Here is an 18,690-nt window from a genome sequence, read left to right on the forward strand (position 1 = left end):
GATACCAAAAAACCAATAGTTTTCGAGATATTTTACACTTTATTTTGATACATATTGACACAAAATGTTAAATAACTCGTAAACTGTTGACTTTTTGATTATCATACCTTAATACTTTTGTGAACAGAATAATGTGATAAATCAAATGGTGTAAAGAAAACACATATAGTTGCGTATTTAAAAAATTATCCATTTTGCATACATATTTTTTTTAAAGTAACTATGTGTTTTCTTTACACCATTTGATTTATCTCATTATTCTGTTCGCAAAAGTATTAAGGTACGATAATCAAAAAGTCAACAGTTTACGAGTTATTTAACATTTTGTGTCAATATGTATCAAAATAAAGTGTAAAATATCTCGAAAACTATTGGTTTTTTGGTATCTCTACCTTAATACTTTTATATGCAAAATAATTAGAGGAATCACGTTATCTAAAAAAAATTACATAATTCCATTTAAAAAAGTGGAGGTGACCTTCATATCACTTCATATCTTTTTAGCGCCTCCACCAAAAAAACAATTATTGACATCACATTATGTGCCCCTCGAAACCAAGCAACTTTTGTTTGACACTTTTTCTTCTATTGTCAAAAACAAGCGAGTTATTCAGGTGACCTGTTTTAAATGCCCCTCCCTGTATATATAAAAGGTGTAAGTCTCCTTCGCAAAACTAAAATCTAAGAATATAATACATCTTCTTAAGATTACATGTATACTTACTGTGCGACTCTCTCGATCTCGTAATTTCGTTGTTTACCGTGATAGATTTACAAAGCACACAATTCCTCTTCGGACGGGACGTGTATATCCGCCGGAAAAACGTGTACTCCAGATACGTCCTCGATAAATCCTCAAATAAGTGGTACAATTGTTACTCTATATATATGCAGTGCCGTGCGTGCACACAAGCGCGCGCACCTATCGGTTGCAAAATTTTTAATATTTGTATGAGCCATATATCGGTTCCGACGCGTAGGGGAGGTCATCTTTGAAGAAGACAAGTCTGCCTATACGTATAGAGTTATCCGTTGTCTCATTTGTTTCGCGCTGCTACTTCAGAATTTTCAGGGTGCAGTCTATTTAACGTTAGATAATGCTTCGAGGCATTTGATTGACCAATCAGAAGAAGAAGTTTTACTAACTGACCAATCAAAGTATACTTCAAAGTGTTTGTAAACCGTGACCTCAGAGAAATGTCCTCCCATTTCTGCGTTAATTTTCAACGATAGGTTCCTCGTTTGATCGAAAAGTCGACTTCTCCTTGATGTTTCCTTCAAAAGTATCGAAGGCTGAAGAGGTAATTTATTACATTTTGCAATTTCTACAGCGTTACGCATCTCTGCATATTTAAATGTTAGTTTAGAATTCTATTAAACTTCCTCCAAGTTCAGCCAAAGAATGTAGAACTTCTTCGTAAAGTGCTATCAATTTAGCTTCCTAAACTTCGGCAAAAGGGAACCTTTTTTTCGATCACTATTTGTAATTTGAAAGTTATCGTTCCGTCATTATTTCCGCTGAGGAAAATGAACCTGAAGAATTAATCGAAGGGGGAAAGTATGGAGAGAAAGAAGAATATACACACTGTGTGATAGAAATATCGATTGAAATGGATTTTAATTACCACATACTTATTGCTGTTGCGTTGATTGATCAGTTTTGCAAAGCGACTTTCTCGATCTACAATAAGTGTCGTAAGCCTTTAATCCTTTGTTTTAAGCTCTAAACTTTACATAATTAAGATCTGTCCAGCTCGCTTAAAGCTTAGGAATTGCGGATTAAAGTAGTGCCGGAAAACATTTTGTGTGTGTGTGCCAGAAGAAATAATTACAGTTTAAAACATAGAGCAAAAGGTTAAAGGAAGGCTGACTAAACTTAAGTAGATTAAGGCTTAAAACGATGATAGGAATCTTCATCTTGCGCACACACGCGTCGTGTACGTTGCGAATATGGTCCTGCCCATTAGTCGTTAGCTATAAACGATAACGAAGAATCGCCGTTTCCCCGAGAGGAGCGTGGATGATTGAAAACGGCGAAGTTCTGACGTTGAAAGTAATGCTGATACATATATGGCACAAACGAAACCGAAATGCTCATTTCGTGAACAAATTTATTGTATCTCGATAAATTTTCATCTCACCGCGCTGCACCTTTGAATTCTTGCCGAAATTTTACACACGATTGAAAAGGTGTAAAAAAAATCGAAAGGCAAAGTGATATTCCATTTTTGTTCATTGACGTTTTTTGACGATAAAACTTAAAACTAGAGCTGCAACGAATAATGATTCGTCGGATAAGTGGATATCAGAACTCATCTGGTAAAGCCGGATAACCGGATTTTATCCGGCAGAAGTGCGTGAAACGGATAATCGGATTTTATCCGGAAATTGCTCAAAGAGCTTAAAATGAAAATCTAATTGTTTCTTTTTACAATAAAAAGAGAATGTTTTTATGTAAATCATTACAAGTATGCTATAAAAATGTAATATTTATATATATGAAATAGAAATAGATCACGTATTGTCTAATAGTGCAGAAGTAGGAAAACCCAGGGCATAAATGGTCACAGTAAAGTTTGAACAAGGTTTTAAGCATATTGAAAATAAATATCAACTTGATTTTATACTAAAATATTCTTTGGAAGTTTGAAGTATCTGCTGTAAGAAAAACACAAGTTTTACCACAAAAGAATAGGTTAACAGAATAAAATTATTATTTTCTCGAAAGCGTGCATTAACTTCGCTATATATATGCCGTTTATGTGGGGTATAATAGGATATCACTTAAAACTTTTCTATTTTCTAAAAATTAACATTGAACGTTACTTAAAGTGACATTGGCGTTAACCTCACTTCTATTACATTCTGTGTCACGTTACATAATAATAACGGCGCGTTCAATGTACATCACGTGTCCCGTATATTAATACATGTCATTATCCGTTCAAGTGCACAAATTTACTTTAACATTTCACAAATCATCAATATTTACATAAATACTTTATTAAAATGAAAGAAAAGGTTGTATATGATATAAATATAGTTGCGGTAGTAAAAAACAGAATTTTATTATTGCTTACCTTATGGAAATGTATCAAAGAAATTGTAACTCAGTTGGGGCAGCACAGCGAACGTATTAAACAGTTTCTAGCAACTATCAGTTAAAAATAATATGACAACTGAAAAATGAATACAATAAGATACATCTAACACTAACTATTGCACAACATTTCATTACATGATAGCATTTTTGTAAAAAATCATTGATTGTACTCCATTATACTCCGCCGTGGTTTTATTATGCCCCAGGTTCCCCTACTCATTTCTTATATAAACAGTATAAAATACTTAAAAAATAATATGCATCAAAAATGTAATACCCAAACAAACAATAAAAAAAGTTTATTTTAATTTAATTCTTGTATTATATTACATTATAAATATATATATATTACATATGTATATTATGCTTGATACAATATACATTCTGGATGAAACACTTAATGTGTGTGATATAATTGCAGATACACCCTGTTAATTAATATTCAAATATAAAAATATTTAATAAAAGAACATGTAGTTTATAGATTGATCATATACATATATATAATCAAATATTTTGAAAATTTAAATTTCAAATATGTATAATTATTTCTATCCACAAATTTATGGAAAATAACTTTTTTCCAATCCGGCTGGATTATAATAAACCGATGGGATATGAGATAATTGCCGGATATCCGTTGCAGTTCTAGTTAAAACGTTGAATTAGCTGAACATGATAGCAGTTGACATGTTTGTGGAACGTAGCGAGAAATGATGGATGATATCTGTTTGGAACGACTTAGAGATATTACTATATTTATCGTGAAATTTACTATGATGTGCGAGGACACATTTATTCGAAGGAGTCAGAATTATAGGGGACATGATACAAGAGGGATTGATATACGCGGCCACCGTTTATATCGTATCCTGTTATCGAAACGATGCTCCATCTTCATCCCCTTGGTTGCGCCCCGAGTAAAAACGTATATTCACGAAAGAAAAAGCCAATATCACGAAGATCGTTGCAAGATAAGAGAACCGTTCTTGTTATTATTACTTACTATTATTAGTATAAATTATAAATTATTACATCGCAGCTATTTTACGATTACTACTGTAGTTATTTTACTTAGAAGTTAAAAGCTTTTCTTATTGCGATTTCTCTATTGTACCACTTATATACAACTTGATGCACGAATTTTTCGAGAATAAATATTTATGAAACGCTCCATTCGTAACGAATATGATTGTTCTTCTACGCTTTCAGAAATTTCCCACTCCATTCTACGAATCGAATTATTATCTATTCATCCTTGTTTTAGATTATCTATTTATTATGAGATTTTATATTCGCTTTGGATTGTGTACATATAATCGGTTACACGTTTAAGTTATCTTGTATACGTTGATGTTCCAAATTGGGACGAGGAAAAAGAATCTAGATCTCTCGGATTAGTTTTGTTAGACAACAACTCGCTGGAGTTTTATTGTCTCGTTAACAGGATAAATCTTGATAAGCACAAAATAGAGTCGTCGAGATGTATCCGACTGTTTTTTTTCTTTTTCTACTCGGAATGGTTTCCTGGAACTTGCTGCATCGACTGCGGGTCAGAGGGCGGATGCAATGACGTATCGACCGGCTCGAGGTCAACCGGGGTCACCAAAGTTCATAACGCGTTTGGTATAAAAGTAAGCCGGTGTCAGTTCATACCGTAGAACGCCGCGCGCCCCTAAAAAGTCTTCGCTCTTGCAATGCTTTTTCTAAAATAAATTATTGAACCGTTTATTATTTTAAGTAAAGAATAATGCTGCTAAACAGGGAGATTCTGAGATATTTTGGCAATTCGCACAAAGCGGTGTTCTCGAAATAGCGCTGAAATTAGGAAATATTTATTGAAATATTTAATGAAAATATTAACTTAATTATTTTTCAAGCACGGTCCGCGTATTTAGAACGTGTTTTTATTGATAAAAGCACGGTACTTTTATCTCTACAATTCTACAGTATGCGTAAATTATAGCATGTTAGAGTGTTAACAGCGTTGTAAGCGCGTTCTAAATACGGGCTCTATTGTTTAAGTTTTGCTGTTTAAGGATGATTCGATTTCAATTTTGAATTTGCTGGTCTCGTTAAAATAATTCTTTTTACGAAGCAGAAGAATGTCTCAAGATGTTCTTATCTTATATTTTTCTACGTATTAATAGATATGATTAAATACCGCAACATGCGGTATTCCATGTCGCGTCAAATTATCTCGAAGGGACGAAGTGCGCAAATATCTTTTTTTAGCTCTTGTGTATACCGTTTACGAGAGAAAGGGATCATAAATAATAACGTACGGTATAAATATAAACGTATTCGCCTGTAATAATTTAATATTGAAAAACCAATATCAGAGTCGATTCGAATAATTAAAACGTTTGTTAATATTTAATAGATATACCGCGCTTGTCAGAGTTAATTCCGGTAAGTCATGTTTACGGAATTCGGCAATGTGATTGCCACAATATTTTCCATCTGACGAATAGTGTATGATATATAAAAGTGCTGGCTTTTTGTTTGATCAGGATGATTGGTGCTATGCCAGCGGTGGCCGTCCGTCATGAGCGCAGGAGGCAAGAGAAAAGGCTGAAGCGGCCAAGTCAGCTTTATTTAGGAGGGCAGTGGTTACCGCCACTTCAAGGTTCGCCGCCCACTCCTAGTCCGCACGGGCACAACAATTTGGAGCCCTTGCCTGAGCTCTACTTATGTGGCAAGGTAACAATTAATTGTAATAATACACCGATTGACGTTAAAGCCAAAGTTCGAGGAACTATGCTTGACACTTAATATATATAATTACAATTTCCTAACTTACAAAATGTACAAGCGCAGAAATGGAGTTGCGAAGAAGTTCATAAAATCAATTTCGTATAGGTTTTTTTTTTTCTACAAGGACATTGAGACTCAATATCTTAGTTTTGCGCTGAAAATGATCAGTTGCTTGCAGTATATATAAAACAATGATAAAGGGCTGATTTAAACTTTATGCATGGAGAGAACTGTTCATTATATTTTACTGTCAAATTCGCTACAAATTTTATCGTGTTAGCGATAAACGTGGTAAGCTATTAAACATTATCGTAATAATAGGATTTTTTGAAATATACAAAAGATTTTTACAAAAAATTTTATAAACTGTATAATAAAAATTATCAAGCAAATTGTAAATTTATTATCTGGACAATGGTTTAACAAACCACTTACTAGTTCACTGAATTTAAAGATACAATAAATTTTAATCATATATATAAATACATAATGGATTTATTTTGAAAAAATTTAAAAATAATAGGTTTTTTTACACAATTTTATATTGTTCAAACTTATAAAAAGTGTACATCTCTTTTAGAAAAAAATAAACTGAAAAACATTAATTTTTATTACAAATGCGACTTGTGATCTCTGCATATTTTTAAAAAATTTGAAAAGTAAGAAGACTATTTTTAATCATAAGAAATAAATGGTTTTAATTAGGCGGCTGAAAAAAAACATTTTGAATTTTTGTAACCGCCTTAATACCATGTATACATATAATATACTTATATATTTGTTGCTCTGAAAGTTTCCGCAAAATCATATACAAACGTATAATTAATTTCTGAAATTGACTTAATTGCGTCTCAAAATACTCTCCGTTACAATAAATACACTTTTTCATTCGATAAAATCAATCGTCGAAGCATTTTGTCCATCTTTCTGAAGGCTTTTTTGTTGGATATGGCTCATCTGGGAACACCTACACACTCGATTGTCGCTTGCTTTCCGGTTCATATAGCAATAAATCCATAATTTGTCATCTGTTACGATGTTATACATTGCTTTGGACAGACCATAATCATATTTTTTGAGCATTTTTTGCACTATTTGATACGCGCTTTTTTTGGGGCCTCCGTTAAATTGTGCGATATCCAACGAGCACACAATTTTCCGATGCCAAGATGTAAGATTGTTTTAATTTGTGTCATACCAATGTCTAGGGATGCTTTTATTTCTCTGTAAGTCGTGCGATGGTCTTTTTGCAATAAGTTACTTACAGCATCGATGTTCTCTGGCATGATCGCCGTGACAAGGACGGCCTTTACGGAATTCGTCACTGACAATTGAGTTCTACTCGACCGCGCTTGAAGTTCACGTACCACTCATAAACAGTTTTTTGAGATGGTGCTTCACCGCCAAATATCGAACGAACATTCTCGACACATTGTAGGGGAATTAGCGGCTTCTAAAAATCGTAGAAAATTATCGCACAAAAATATTCTCGTGATAAATTCATTTTCTTTCGAAAGTGTCAACTTTGAATATGTCTCATGTCTGAACGAATGAATGTTTGTTGATGCGTCAAAGTGTTATTAAAAAATGAAATAAAATTAGCAATCAACGTTGTTGATATGCTAATTTTATTTCATTTTTTAATAACTCCAACCAAAGATCTTATAGCAATAGCGATGTAACATATTTTAATAGAAGTCTGCGCAAGGTTTTGTACATATATACTCTCAAGATTTACCGGACTTTTTTAATTTTATTTAACATTAGTAATGATCGGTGTCGAAACGTTTATATGTAAATAGTCTATTGTTTTATTAAACTAAATTTTAGCTCGTAGCCTTTCTTATTGACATTATTAATTTTGGAGATATTTAAAGTAGAGCGGGTGCTCAGTTTTATGAAAACTTCCATGTAACAAAACTAATGAAAAAATTTTTTAGAGGGACATAAGCTCATACATTATTTAAAATGATATATATATTATATAACAAAAGTTTCAAGCTGTTCAAGAAAATACGAGGTAAATTTTTATCCGATTGTATTTGATTTTCTCAAAAATTATTTATATTATTAAGAAAGTCTATGTATCAGATTGATGTAAAAATCCCTTTCAAAAAAGCCATGAAGCTAGAAATAATTGTTTATATATATATATATATAAACAATTTTAGAAAGTACATATATGTATACTTTCTAAAATTTTAGAGTAAATCTCATCCTTAAAAATTGAAAATTAAGCTACTCTTTTTAAAAACTAGTTCAATATGTTCACTCTTTAAAATAAGATTTCACTATAAACAGTTTATTATATAAATAATAGATATAGAGATATTATATAATAGATAACAACACTACGTTTATAAATTCTTAAATACCCCTTTAAATATAAATTTTTACATATCTCTTTATTTTGACGATATATAATTTGATCTTTTTAAATCAGAAAATATATATAACAAAAATTTTATCACAGATAGATATACTTGTGAAATACAATATCTGGAAAACTTACAATTTTTAAATAAAAATCTCTGAATGACAGATAAAACAAAGTAGCTCTATGAACCATCCACAACTCTGGCAGTGTCGCCAAAGTATTTGAAGAAAAATTTTACTGAATACACTTGAGAAATTAATTTACAATGCCAAAATATGTAAGATATAATAAAAGCAAAAGGAGGATTTTTTATGTGAAAAATTTGTAAGTTTTCTAATCCTTTTAATTTTTATCATAATTTAGTTATTTTATCATTAAGAAAGACCAAATTATAGTTGCATTAAATAAAAGCTCAAAAAATGTATTTTTATTTAATATTTAATAACGTTTGAGAATTTACGAATGGTATAATAGTGTATACTATAATATAATTGCCGAAAATGGCGGCGAGAGCAAGCATATTCGTCGCCTGACGAAGATCGTTGCCCGCAGATATCCGGGCTGCACGCCGTGGTGGTGTGTCTGTTGTTGGGCGCGGTGGTGCTCGTGGTCGGTCTCGTCCAACTCGTCCCGGGTGCAACGACCACCAACCACAGGTTGGCGTTACTCGTGGCAGGCGCTGCCCTACTTATACTGGGTGAGCTTTAGATGGAAAATAGGTGGAAACCCCTACTTTTGCGTCGCGTTCGCTTTTACCTTAATGTTGTATTATACGTCATAAGAAACGTTCTTCCAGAACAAGCAAAAAAACTTTCATTACAATATAGAGGCGTTCCATGTCGTGGATTGATGAATAAATCGAATACTGCGTTCTTTCTAATGATTTTGTCAAGCCGTGAAAATATTCTCAGTTTGTTTCATGCGTTAACTTACCACAGTTGAAAAATGAAGCAATTTCTCAGTTTTACGAACTATTTATTTATTTATGTGCATATAATTGTAGTAATAAATTGATTTAAATTAAGCAGAATATGTTTATTTAGAAAGAAAACCAGGATAGATATGAAGTTTTTCAGCGAATTTTCCGGCCAATTCTAAATTAATTTCTTCAAGAAATTACCCAATCATAGTCGATTATTTTTTTTCATATTCAATTATGATTGACAAATTTTTTAGGGTTTGCGACCCTATTATTGTAGAACAGGCGTAATAGCTGATTGCAAAACGTCAAATAGAGGATTATAAGCGTGCTCAATCGATCGGCGCGCTTGGTGACGCGCGCGTGCTCATCACTACTTGAATCATCTGCAGTTGACGAGACTTCGATGTGTAAAAATGTGCTTCTAATCATGGTTTTAATGTTTCAGGCTTTATTTTGGCGGGTGTGAGATGTTACGTGTTACACTGCGTGCCACTTCCAGTCGAGTCACCGATCGCAACGCCGATTCCGCCAGCAAGCGAGCAGACACCCGCTGTACCTAAGGGCACCCTGGACCTTCTGGTAGGCCATCAAAATCAGCCGGAGATGGACGCTTTGATGCAGCATCGGGAGCATCATCACCACCATCAGCATCACAATTATCATCATCATAACAACCATAAGAAGAAACGCAGTTCTCAGGGTTCACATTCCGAAGAGGCCTAAAATACAAACGAACAAGAAAAGGCGAAGCAGAAAGGGCGGGATGGAATAGGGGGGAAAAAATGATCGAGTTACGGGATCTCGTTTGACGATTCGTGCAAAAGTCGAATCTGCGGCGAAGAGAGTTAGGCTAATTCTACAATGTGCTTTTTGTTTCCTGTTTCTTGCTGTTCGTCTCTGTTTGTCTCTTGCCTTTTTCATCAAGAAGGCAAGGGACAAACAGCGAGAAACAGGAAACAAAAAGCATATTGTAGAATTAGCCTTAATATCGAGCGAGAAACAAAGGAGAATATAAAGAAGAAAAAAACTGAGAAAGTGAATTTCTTCGAAAGGGAGAACAATGCCATTCTTTCATAATATCGCGAAATATATGCGAAATTTCTTAGAATGTGGCGCATCTTCCCGCGATCAATGGTAAAATTACACCGAAAGCCATCCGAAAAAGAAGATGATAATCTACATAACTTTGAGATAGGAGGCAGTACTGGAATAAACAGTTTTTATTTTTATTAAAATCAAATTATTACTGCACGGACGAACGATTTTGTTTGGCCCTTGAAGATGCGCCGACGTCTAAGACATTCTGTGTATATCTTGTACATATACTAGTGTGTATATAGATATGAGAGTACAGAGTGGTTTTCTATCGCATCTAAAAAAAGAGACTCGTGGAATATGTTTCTTCTTGTGAGGGAAACGGAAATAACGTTTTATTTATCAGAGGTAGAGAACACAAAATTTATACTCTATTGAAACGAGATTTCGGCCTTTGACATTTTTTTTCTAACAAAGAAAACTGCTAATCAGATTTTGACGAATTATCGACGAAATCTTAGTTACGTACATTGGTATCTATATACATATAATATACAACAATATAAACTAATTTACGTTGCAAATGTATATGCTGAGGCAAGTGCACTTTTCTACCTGATGTACCGAGGATTCGATATATCTAATGACATTCTTTTGTCACAAGACTTCTAGTAGAGAAATTTTGTAGAGGAGACGTTTAATCTACCGATTAGTACAGAGTAGTCTGTTATTAGTCATGTAACTGGGAAGGAATGACGATTTTTATAATTAAAAACAAAAGAAAAGCTAAAACAAAATTTTAGAGGTTCTTGATAATCTCAATAATACTGATGTTCTTTATTATTTCTAAGCCTGGACAATATTCTATAAAAATTATTTAACCCTATCACAGTATAAATAAAATAATTTAACGGCCTGTTTAAAAATAATAAAAAATAGAAAGAAGAATTTCATTTTGTTAAATAAAATGTATTTATATTTACACTCAAATAGTCGCTACGTTGAATTGATACTTAACTTATAAATAGTCCTGATCAAAAAATGTTAAAAATTATAAAATAAAATATGTTAGAAGTCTTAGAATAATAATCTGAATTCATATATATTTATAAAGAATTTTAGAAAAGATAAATTTTCTAAGCACTTCTGAAAAGTGCTTCAATTCAGAGAAATGTTTCAAACTGTTATATAAAATTATACAGAAATTCTGAACTTTGTATAGAAATTCTAAAAAATTATGTAGAGAATTCTAAGAAAAATTTTCTGGAATATTATTAAATTGACCCGGAGACGCTGATTGATTTTCTAATCTTTCAATCATATTTTCTCCAAAATATGGAAGTTTTATATACGATTTTATTTTTTGTTTTTTTATCTATTTACGTAGAATTACCTCCTTCCGGGTCGTATCACTGATGACGAACCGCTCTATACAAATTGTATATTTGTTTCACACTTGGAATACATATACGGAAAATCGGTGTATGAGAGAATGAAGTATATATCTATATGACTGGTCTTGTACTCGCGTTGCTTTATCTTCGATATTTCTGACGAATAACCTCGTAGAGATAACAAATTTATATAAAATTCGATTTAGAGGAAGGCTAATCGTGAAGACGAGACGACTGATGTAGGAAATGATGTAGAGAGAAGATTGTGATTTATATAGAAAAAGAAACACGTCGATGTCGTTACTTTAATAACTTAGCGATAATGTTTACCCAGCACCCTTCGCGCACCAATTAGCAAAATCCTCGATGTTACTTCTTCCAGAAAAGTCTTAGCAAATCGGGAACGGATGGTCAAACTCGCGACTGTTACCTAACAATGTTCGAATGCGTCACGAAAAATGCGCGACACAGAAAAGACGCGTCTTTTGCATAAACAAAGTACATGTACATTATCTTTTTACACTCGATATATATTTATAACTAAGCGAAACATTAACAAAAGTCTGTGCCTGCGCGCGGAGAAAGCTTTGTTTCATCGTCGAATTGATTAGATTGTTTGTGTTCATTCAGCACTCGGTAAACCCGGACGAATAAATTCATAATGCTGATGTCGATCTAAAAATCAAAGTGTAAATTGAGTGTAAGGGATAAGTGATAGAAGCGTAAAACAAAACTTCTAGAAAGCGTAAATTGGAGTATTAAACGTAAAAGAAACGTTTATCTCTTAACATTTTGTCTGCTAGGTCACCTATACTTGTGTGATGCATAAAATTCGTAAAATTTCTATCATTCTTTTATAAGTAAGGTATTATTTACTTTATTAACTATTAAAAACGATTTTACTAAATATTGAAGAGACGCACACACATTAAAGAAATAATATGATTTATATTAATATATTTAAAAAAAAAAAAGAATATTGTGGTATATATAATATACCGTGTTTATTAAGTTCAATGCCAAAATCAGCTTGACAGTCAGTGTTAAGATACTTCTTTTATGTTCCATTGCTCCAATTTATCCTTTCTAAGAATTATGATTCTGTCCCCCACTAATTTACTCATCAATTTTTATTTTCACCAGAGCTCTTTCTGAAACATACACGGAAAGAACGATTTTGCTGAAATGTCTAAAAATTTAGTTAAGTACTGACCTAAAAGGAATTTCGTTGGACTATTAAATTAATTATATATAGAACACTCAGAAAGTTAAAACTTTTTTTTTGCAGCGTTGCTCATCGTGCTTGAGTGTGTTCTACATAATTATTTTGATAGTTTAATAAAATTATTTCCATGTCAGTATCCAGCAAAATTTTAGATACTTTAGCAAAATCATTTTTTGCATATACAATTATTCATCACGCTGATTTGACGTATGACAGACGCATACCGTAATTAGGAGTTTCGATGTATGTATTATTATAAACGTACGTTTTTTACGAAAATAATTCTCAGCGCGCGGATACAAGTTCGTCTTTTGGGGTCCACTTAAAGTTATCGTGTTGAAATTTAAACGATTATACTAACAATTATGAGAATGTTTTACAAACTGGGGCATGCAATATTAGAACGATTCCCATGTCTGCGCGTAGCGAGATATTGCGGGATCTCGCGATCGCATTTTGCACTTCTTATGTTCTCTCATTCACTTAGTAGCCATTAGTTATTAATATAGAGGAGCACAGGAGAATATCATAAAAAACACACAAACAAAACACACGCATACCTGATACGCATTGTACATTCAGCATATTAGCAGTCAGTTTGTTGCAATAATGCGTTGCAATTTCAGTTGACTATCTCTAGCTGAATGTTAGAGATTTCTTCTTAGATATTCGCATGTACAGCTGTAATATATAGCCAGCGATAGAGAATTTAATTAGCCGTCGTTATGTAGAGCAGTAATTGACGTTGGTGCAATTAGTCCTATAGGGATAAATCCGTAACGGATGTAATACAAATAGTGAAACGAGCGAGTAAAATATAAACTGTGAAAGTTTATAGTAATCATTTGAGGTAATTCACACATAAGGCGTAAGCCACGTAACGCTAGCTTCTGTAACGATCTGATCCACAACACATTTTATCCACCGTAAAATAATAAGATAACTGTACCTGACATGGTTTACTGAAATTAAGAAGGTTTTCATAACTTTTCAAAATAGATTTTATTTCACCGAGAGAAGAAATGGTAGATAAGGCGAAATAAGAATTTTTAACAATTTCTATATAAGGGTAAAGTATACGTTTACGTACACACAGTTTATAGATAGATTCGACATGTTGATTACCTGTACTTAAATTTAACCGTAAATTTTTATTAATTATTACAAGAGACTTTATTGTTATACATATAATAACTCTGAAATCGAGTAGTCACTTATTATCGAAAGAGATTTTCGCGGAGTCGGATATAAAAATAATTAACTAATACTATTATATTCTAAATCGATAATAGCTACTAAATTCATATAATAATAATAATAATAATAATACGTAACTATTAAAAAATGGAAGGAAGAAATCATTATGTATATTGATGTTTGGAATATATGTGTGTAAGTATAAAGGTTCAGTTATTTTATTATAAATTATGTACACATAAACATACACACATATACATGCAATTTTTCCTGATCAGCACACTGCCTAATTTATACACGATATTCACGAGATCGCTATAATTATTCTCTATGCTCGAAAATCTGCTTGCGTTATACGCGAAGCAACGTTGGTGTACTCCAAAATAGAATTTTGCATGACACGTGGTACACACGTTACTAATGCATCTTTCTATTTGTTTGTTTGAAGAAACGGGATGTATAGAAAGGGAAAGATATCCTCCGCTAGCAATTTAAGCATTGCAATTACTAATTATAAGCCATTATTTAATACATTTTCACGCATTATTCATCACACCATCGTACATTAAATATTGTTTTCTTTTTTCTTTCTTATATGTACATAAATAAATTAGTGCGTGTGTGTGTAATATATGTCCCTTGTTAGACGAAATACTTAAGAACGTTAGCGTGTACATAACGCTTCGTGCAAATAACTGGCGATAACGTATCTCGAAAATAGCTGTATATTTAGAGCGCGTAGAACAGGTTCATATATTCATTTAAGAAGTTTTCTCATCACACATAAATATATACAATACACACACACACACACACACACACACACACACACATGGTATATGTATGTATATTAAGGTGGTCCATTCCTACTCTTGAAGAAAAATGTTTTTCTTTAATTTTTTCCGCAACACATTTTTTCAGAACAAGTATTTCTAATCTACAAAAGAATAATTCTCGACAGATTTCAACTTGATCAGACCAATTTAATCAACAAATTCATGTCAACTCGTTAAACATTTGAATTTTTCCCGAAGTTTTTCCTTATAATATATCACATTATCAATATTGATTTTTAGAGCATAATTACAAAATCAGCTTAATATAATATCCGATTTGGACAATTAATTTTCAATTAGAACCGAAAGTTTAGAATATCATCATTTGACGTTTACTTATAAAAATTTTTTTAATTTTTCACAAAAAAATCATTTTCCTTCATTTTAAAAGGATAGTGTACGGATGCATTTGCGGCATCTTGTACATTTATTATTCCTTAATAAAATTTTGTAAACATATTTTATAAATTATTGTGTTATTTTACGTTTTATTTCTAAACATTATTTGTAATTTTCATGAGTCCTACATTCTATATCTATGACTTATGAGTATCCCTTCTAGGTCTCTAGGATATATACCCCTATAGGTAAAAATGCAAAGATTTAAAAACCTTTTTTTCAAAATGAAGAATAAATATTTTGAATTTCTAATATTTCTTTTCATTGTAGTAGATGGTACAAAATTTTTAGTAGGTGCGGAGTATATACTGGAGTTACCCTGTTTATTTTTACTTTTTATTCATTAACATTTCACCTAATTGTTTAAATAAGATGTATATGATTTTAAATAATGCAAAGAAAATAAAACATACAAAAAAGAAAGTCCTCTAAACTGATTTTTGTGGAAAATACACTTTAAAAGCCAATATTGATAGTGTAATGTGAGAAAGTTTAAATGTTTAACAAGCCATTGGTCAACGTTCCTGTTGTTTGATCAAGCTGAAACACAGGAATTACTGCTTTGTAGTTGGAACTATATTCTGAGTTCTGCAGAAAAAAAAATCGAAAAATATGGACCACCCTAATATACGTGTATATAATACGTGTATATAATATATACATTATATATAACCCTAATATATATGTGTATATGTATAATATATATATTATATATAATGTATGTTACATGTATACATATATTTTATATATGTATATGCTACGCATACTTACAGAGTATCTGACATTAGATGTATCACCATATATAGGTAGATATAGCTGATTAAATTGAATCGAAAAATTCTATATCATTTTGCGATTTTTGCAATAGTTACTGAGATATTAATTACTAATTGTAGTAAACGGGCTTGTAGTAAACAACTCCCCTATTACCATGCATTGCGCGTAATGCACCAGGTGCATGACTGCGAGTCCGTTCTAAGCGGACGAATCTTGCCACGCGTTTGCGGTGGGCGAATACACGCTCATTCAGCGATCTTTAGTAATTGATATCTCAGTAAATATTGCGAAAATAATACAGAATTTTCAATTTAATTTAGTTCACTCTGCACCTATGGACGATAATACACCTAGTGTCAAACACCGTATATATATATTTCCATATATGCATAATATATACAACACATATACATTATATATGTAATAATATATGTATATAATACGCGCGCGCGCACACGCACACACATACACACACGTATATAGAAAGACATATATACATATGTATATTTATAGGAAATCTTAACGTATGTAAGACATATCCTATATGTACATATTATAGATATACGTATATATATATATATACAAAGATAATATATTAAATTAAGAATAAATAAGTAAAACATAAGTAAAACAAACGTTTCGACACCGATCGGGTCATTTTCAATGTTAACACATTTTCAAATATATTAACGAAATTATTACAATACAAATTTTTTAAATATTATGCGATCTGTCCGGATACTTGAAAAAATTGTAGTCAATCATCGAAGTCGTCGGATAAAAATTGTGTTTGTCCATTATTAAAAATTTGTTAGTCAGATATGTTTCGGTTTCCCTATTCCTTGTTACCATTGTGCTGCGGTATTTGATACAATAAACATCGTCTGTCAATTCTGTGCAAATTTGCTCCATTCGACTTTGAAGATATTTCTTCTTTCGACAAGGTATTTATTTCAATTATTATCCATAGCAACGAACTTATTTTTAACTTCATTGTTTAACACAACTTTTATCCGACGACTTTGATGATTGACTACAATTTTTTCAAGTATCCGGACAGATCGCATAATGTTTAAGAATTTTTTATTGTAATAATTTTGTTAATATTTGAAAATTTGTTAACATTAAAAATGACACGGGTAATCGGTGTCGAAACGTTTGTTTTACTTATTTATTTTTAATTTAATATATTGTCTTTGTTCCTTTGAATTGTGTTGTTTTTATTTTGGCTCGTTGCCCGTTACACCAATTTAATTTTTATATATTATTGTCGAGCCTTCTCTCAATATTATTAATTTCTTTAAAAAACTCTGGAAGATATCTTAAAACTGTCTTACCCTGGTGGAAAAATTTCGCTGAATTTAATCTATGTTTCAAAACATCTTTCAGCAAAATTTCAGTATTTTAGAAAATTTTCAGTTTCATTTCAGCAATTTTTAGCTGAAAAATTCATTTTCAGTAACATTTCAAAGAAATTTCAGTTCAATTTTAGCAATTTTTCAGTATGTTAGCTGAACAATTTACTTTCAGTGAAATTTCAGAACATTTTCAGCAATTTCACTGAAATTCAAAACGTATATTAATTTCGACGAAACTTTTTTATTAGGGTATGCATCGGTTTTACCTAACTTATTTAACAATCTTTTGAAATTAATAATTCGATTATTATTGCGAAAATTGCAAATTGGACTTTTAATTAAAAGACCTTTCGACAGTTTAATTTGCTCTAATTATGTCTTGACGTATATTTTTATATTTTATTTTTCTTAATTTGTAAATTTAACTTAATATTTCATATCTTAACTTAAAATTTGTATAAAACTTATAACCGACTCTTACATATCCTTGTTCTTATCATTAATTTTTTTGAAAGACAAGAATCCTTTACTATTTATTATTTTAATTTGCTCTACACAAAGAGCGCTTCGTTAAAATTTACCGGACATCTTGTATATATAATACTCTAAAAGATTTAAAGGATGATTTCTCATACTAATTCAACATGAAAATTTTATATCATAAAAAAATTCATTTTTTTTTTTAATTTCGGAAATCATTCATACTATCTTGATGAAACTTCGTATGAATTTAAAAAAGATATATAGTTTTATTTTTTCAGGCTATACATTATTTTTTTATTCAATTAGGGACGAATCAAAAGATAGGCAGATACTCTTTTTACGAAAAAAACTAATACACCACTGATTTTTCTAAAATTAAAAATTTTTTATGATGAATGAAATGAATCAGCAGAAAAAAGTTTTCTCGAATATTTTTAAGAGAATGAGTCATTTCTGAGAAAAAAAGTAAATTTGAATGCGTACACACATTGCAAAATCGTTTTATTTAATTAGTAGATAATAATCTCGAAATGGTTTATTTTATCGAAAATATTAAAAATATCTTTTTTTTGTTGATTTATCTCATTCATAAAAAAAATTTCGAACTTAGAAAAATCAACGGCGTATCAATTTTTTTCGTAAAAAAGTACTCGCTTATCTTTGGGTCTTCCTCTGAGTAAATAAAAAAAATTAATGTATAGTCTCAAAAGATAAGACTTCACGTCTTTGAAACATATATATACATATAAAGCTTCATTAAAATAATCTGAATAATGTTTGAACTTTTTGCAAAAAACAAATTTTTCAATTTTGACACAATAAGTTTT

General features: G+C 31.3%; 1 protein-coding gene across 1 annotated transcript; it reads left to right on the plus strand.

Annotated features, from left to right (window-relative positions):
• The first annotated feature begins 5,617 nt into the window (after positions 1 to 5,617).
• LOC108777190 (uncharacterized) lies at positions 5,618 to 10,059 on the plus strand. Its single transcript, XM_018544011.1, has 3 exons — positions 5,618 to 5,806; positions 8,790 to 8,934; positions 9,605 to 10,059. The coding sequence occupies exons 1-3, from the start codon at positions 5,618 to 5,620 to the stop codon at positions 9,880 to 9,882; spliced, it is 612 nt and encodes a 203-aa protein (XP_018399513.1). The 3' UTR covers positions 9,883 to 10,059.
• Positions 10,060 to 18,690: the final 8,631 nt, after the last annotated feature.

Source organism: Cyphomyrmex costatus, unplaced genomic scaffold, assembly GCF_001594065.2.
Source record: "Cyphomyrmex costatus isolate MS0001 unplaced genomic scaffold, Ccosl1.0 scaffold413, whole genome shotgun sequence".
Lineage (NCBI taxonomy): Eukaryota > Metazoa > Arthropoda > Insecta > Hymenoptera > Formicidae > Cyphomyrmex > Cyphomyrmex costatus.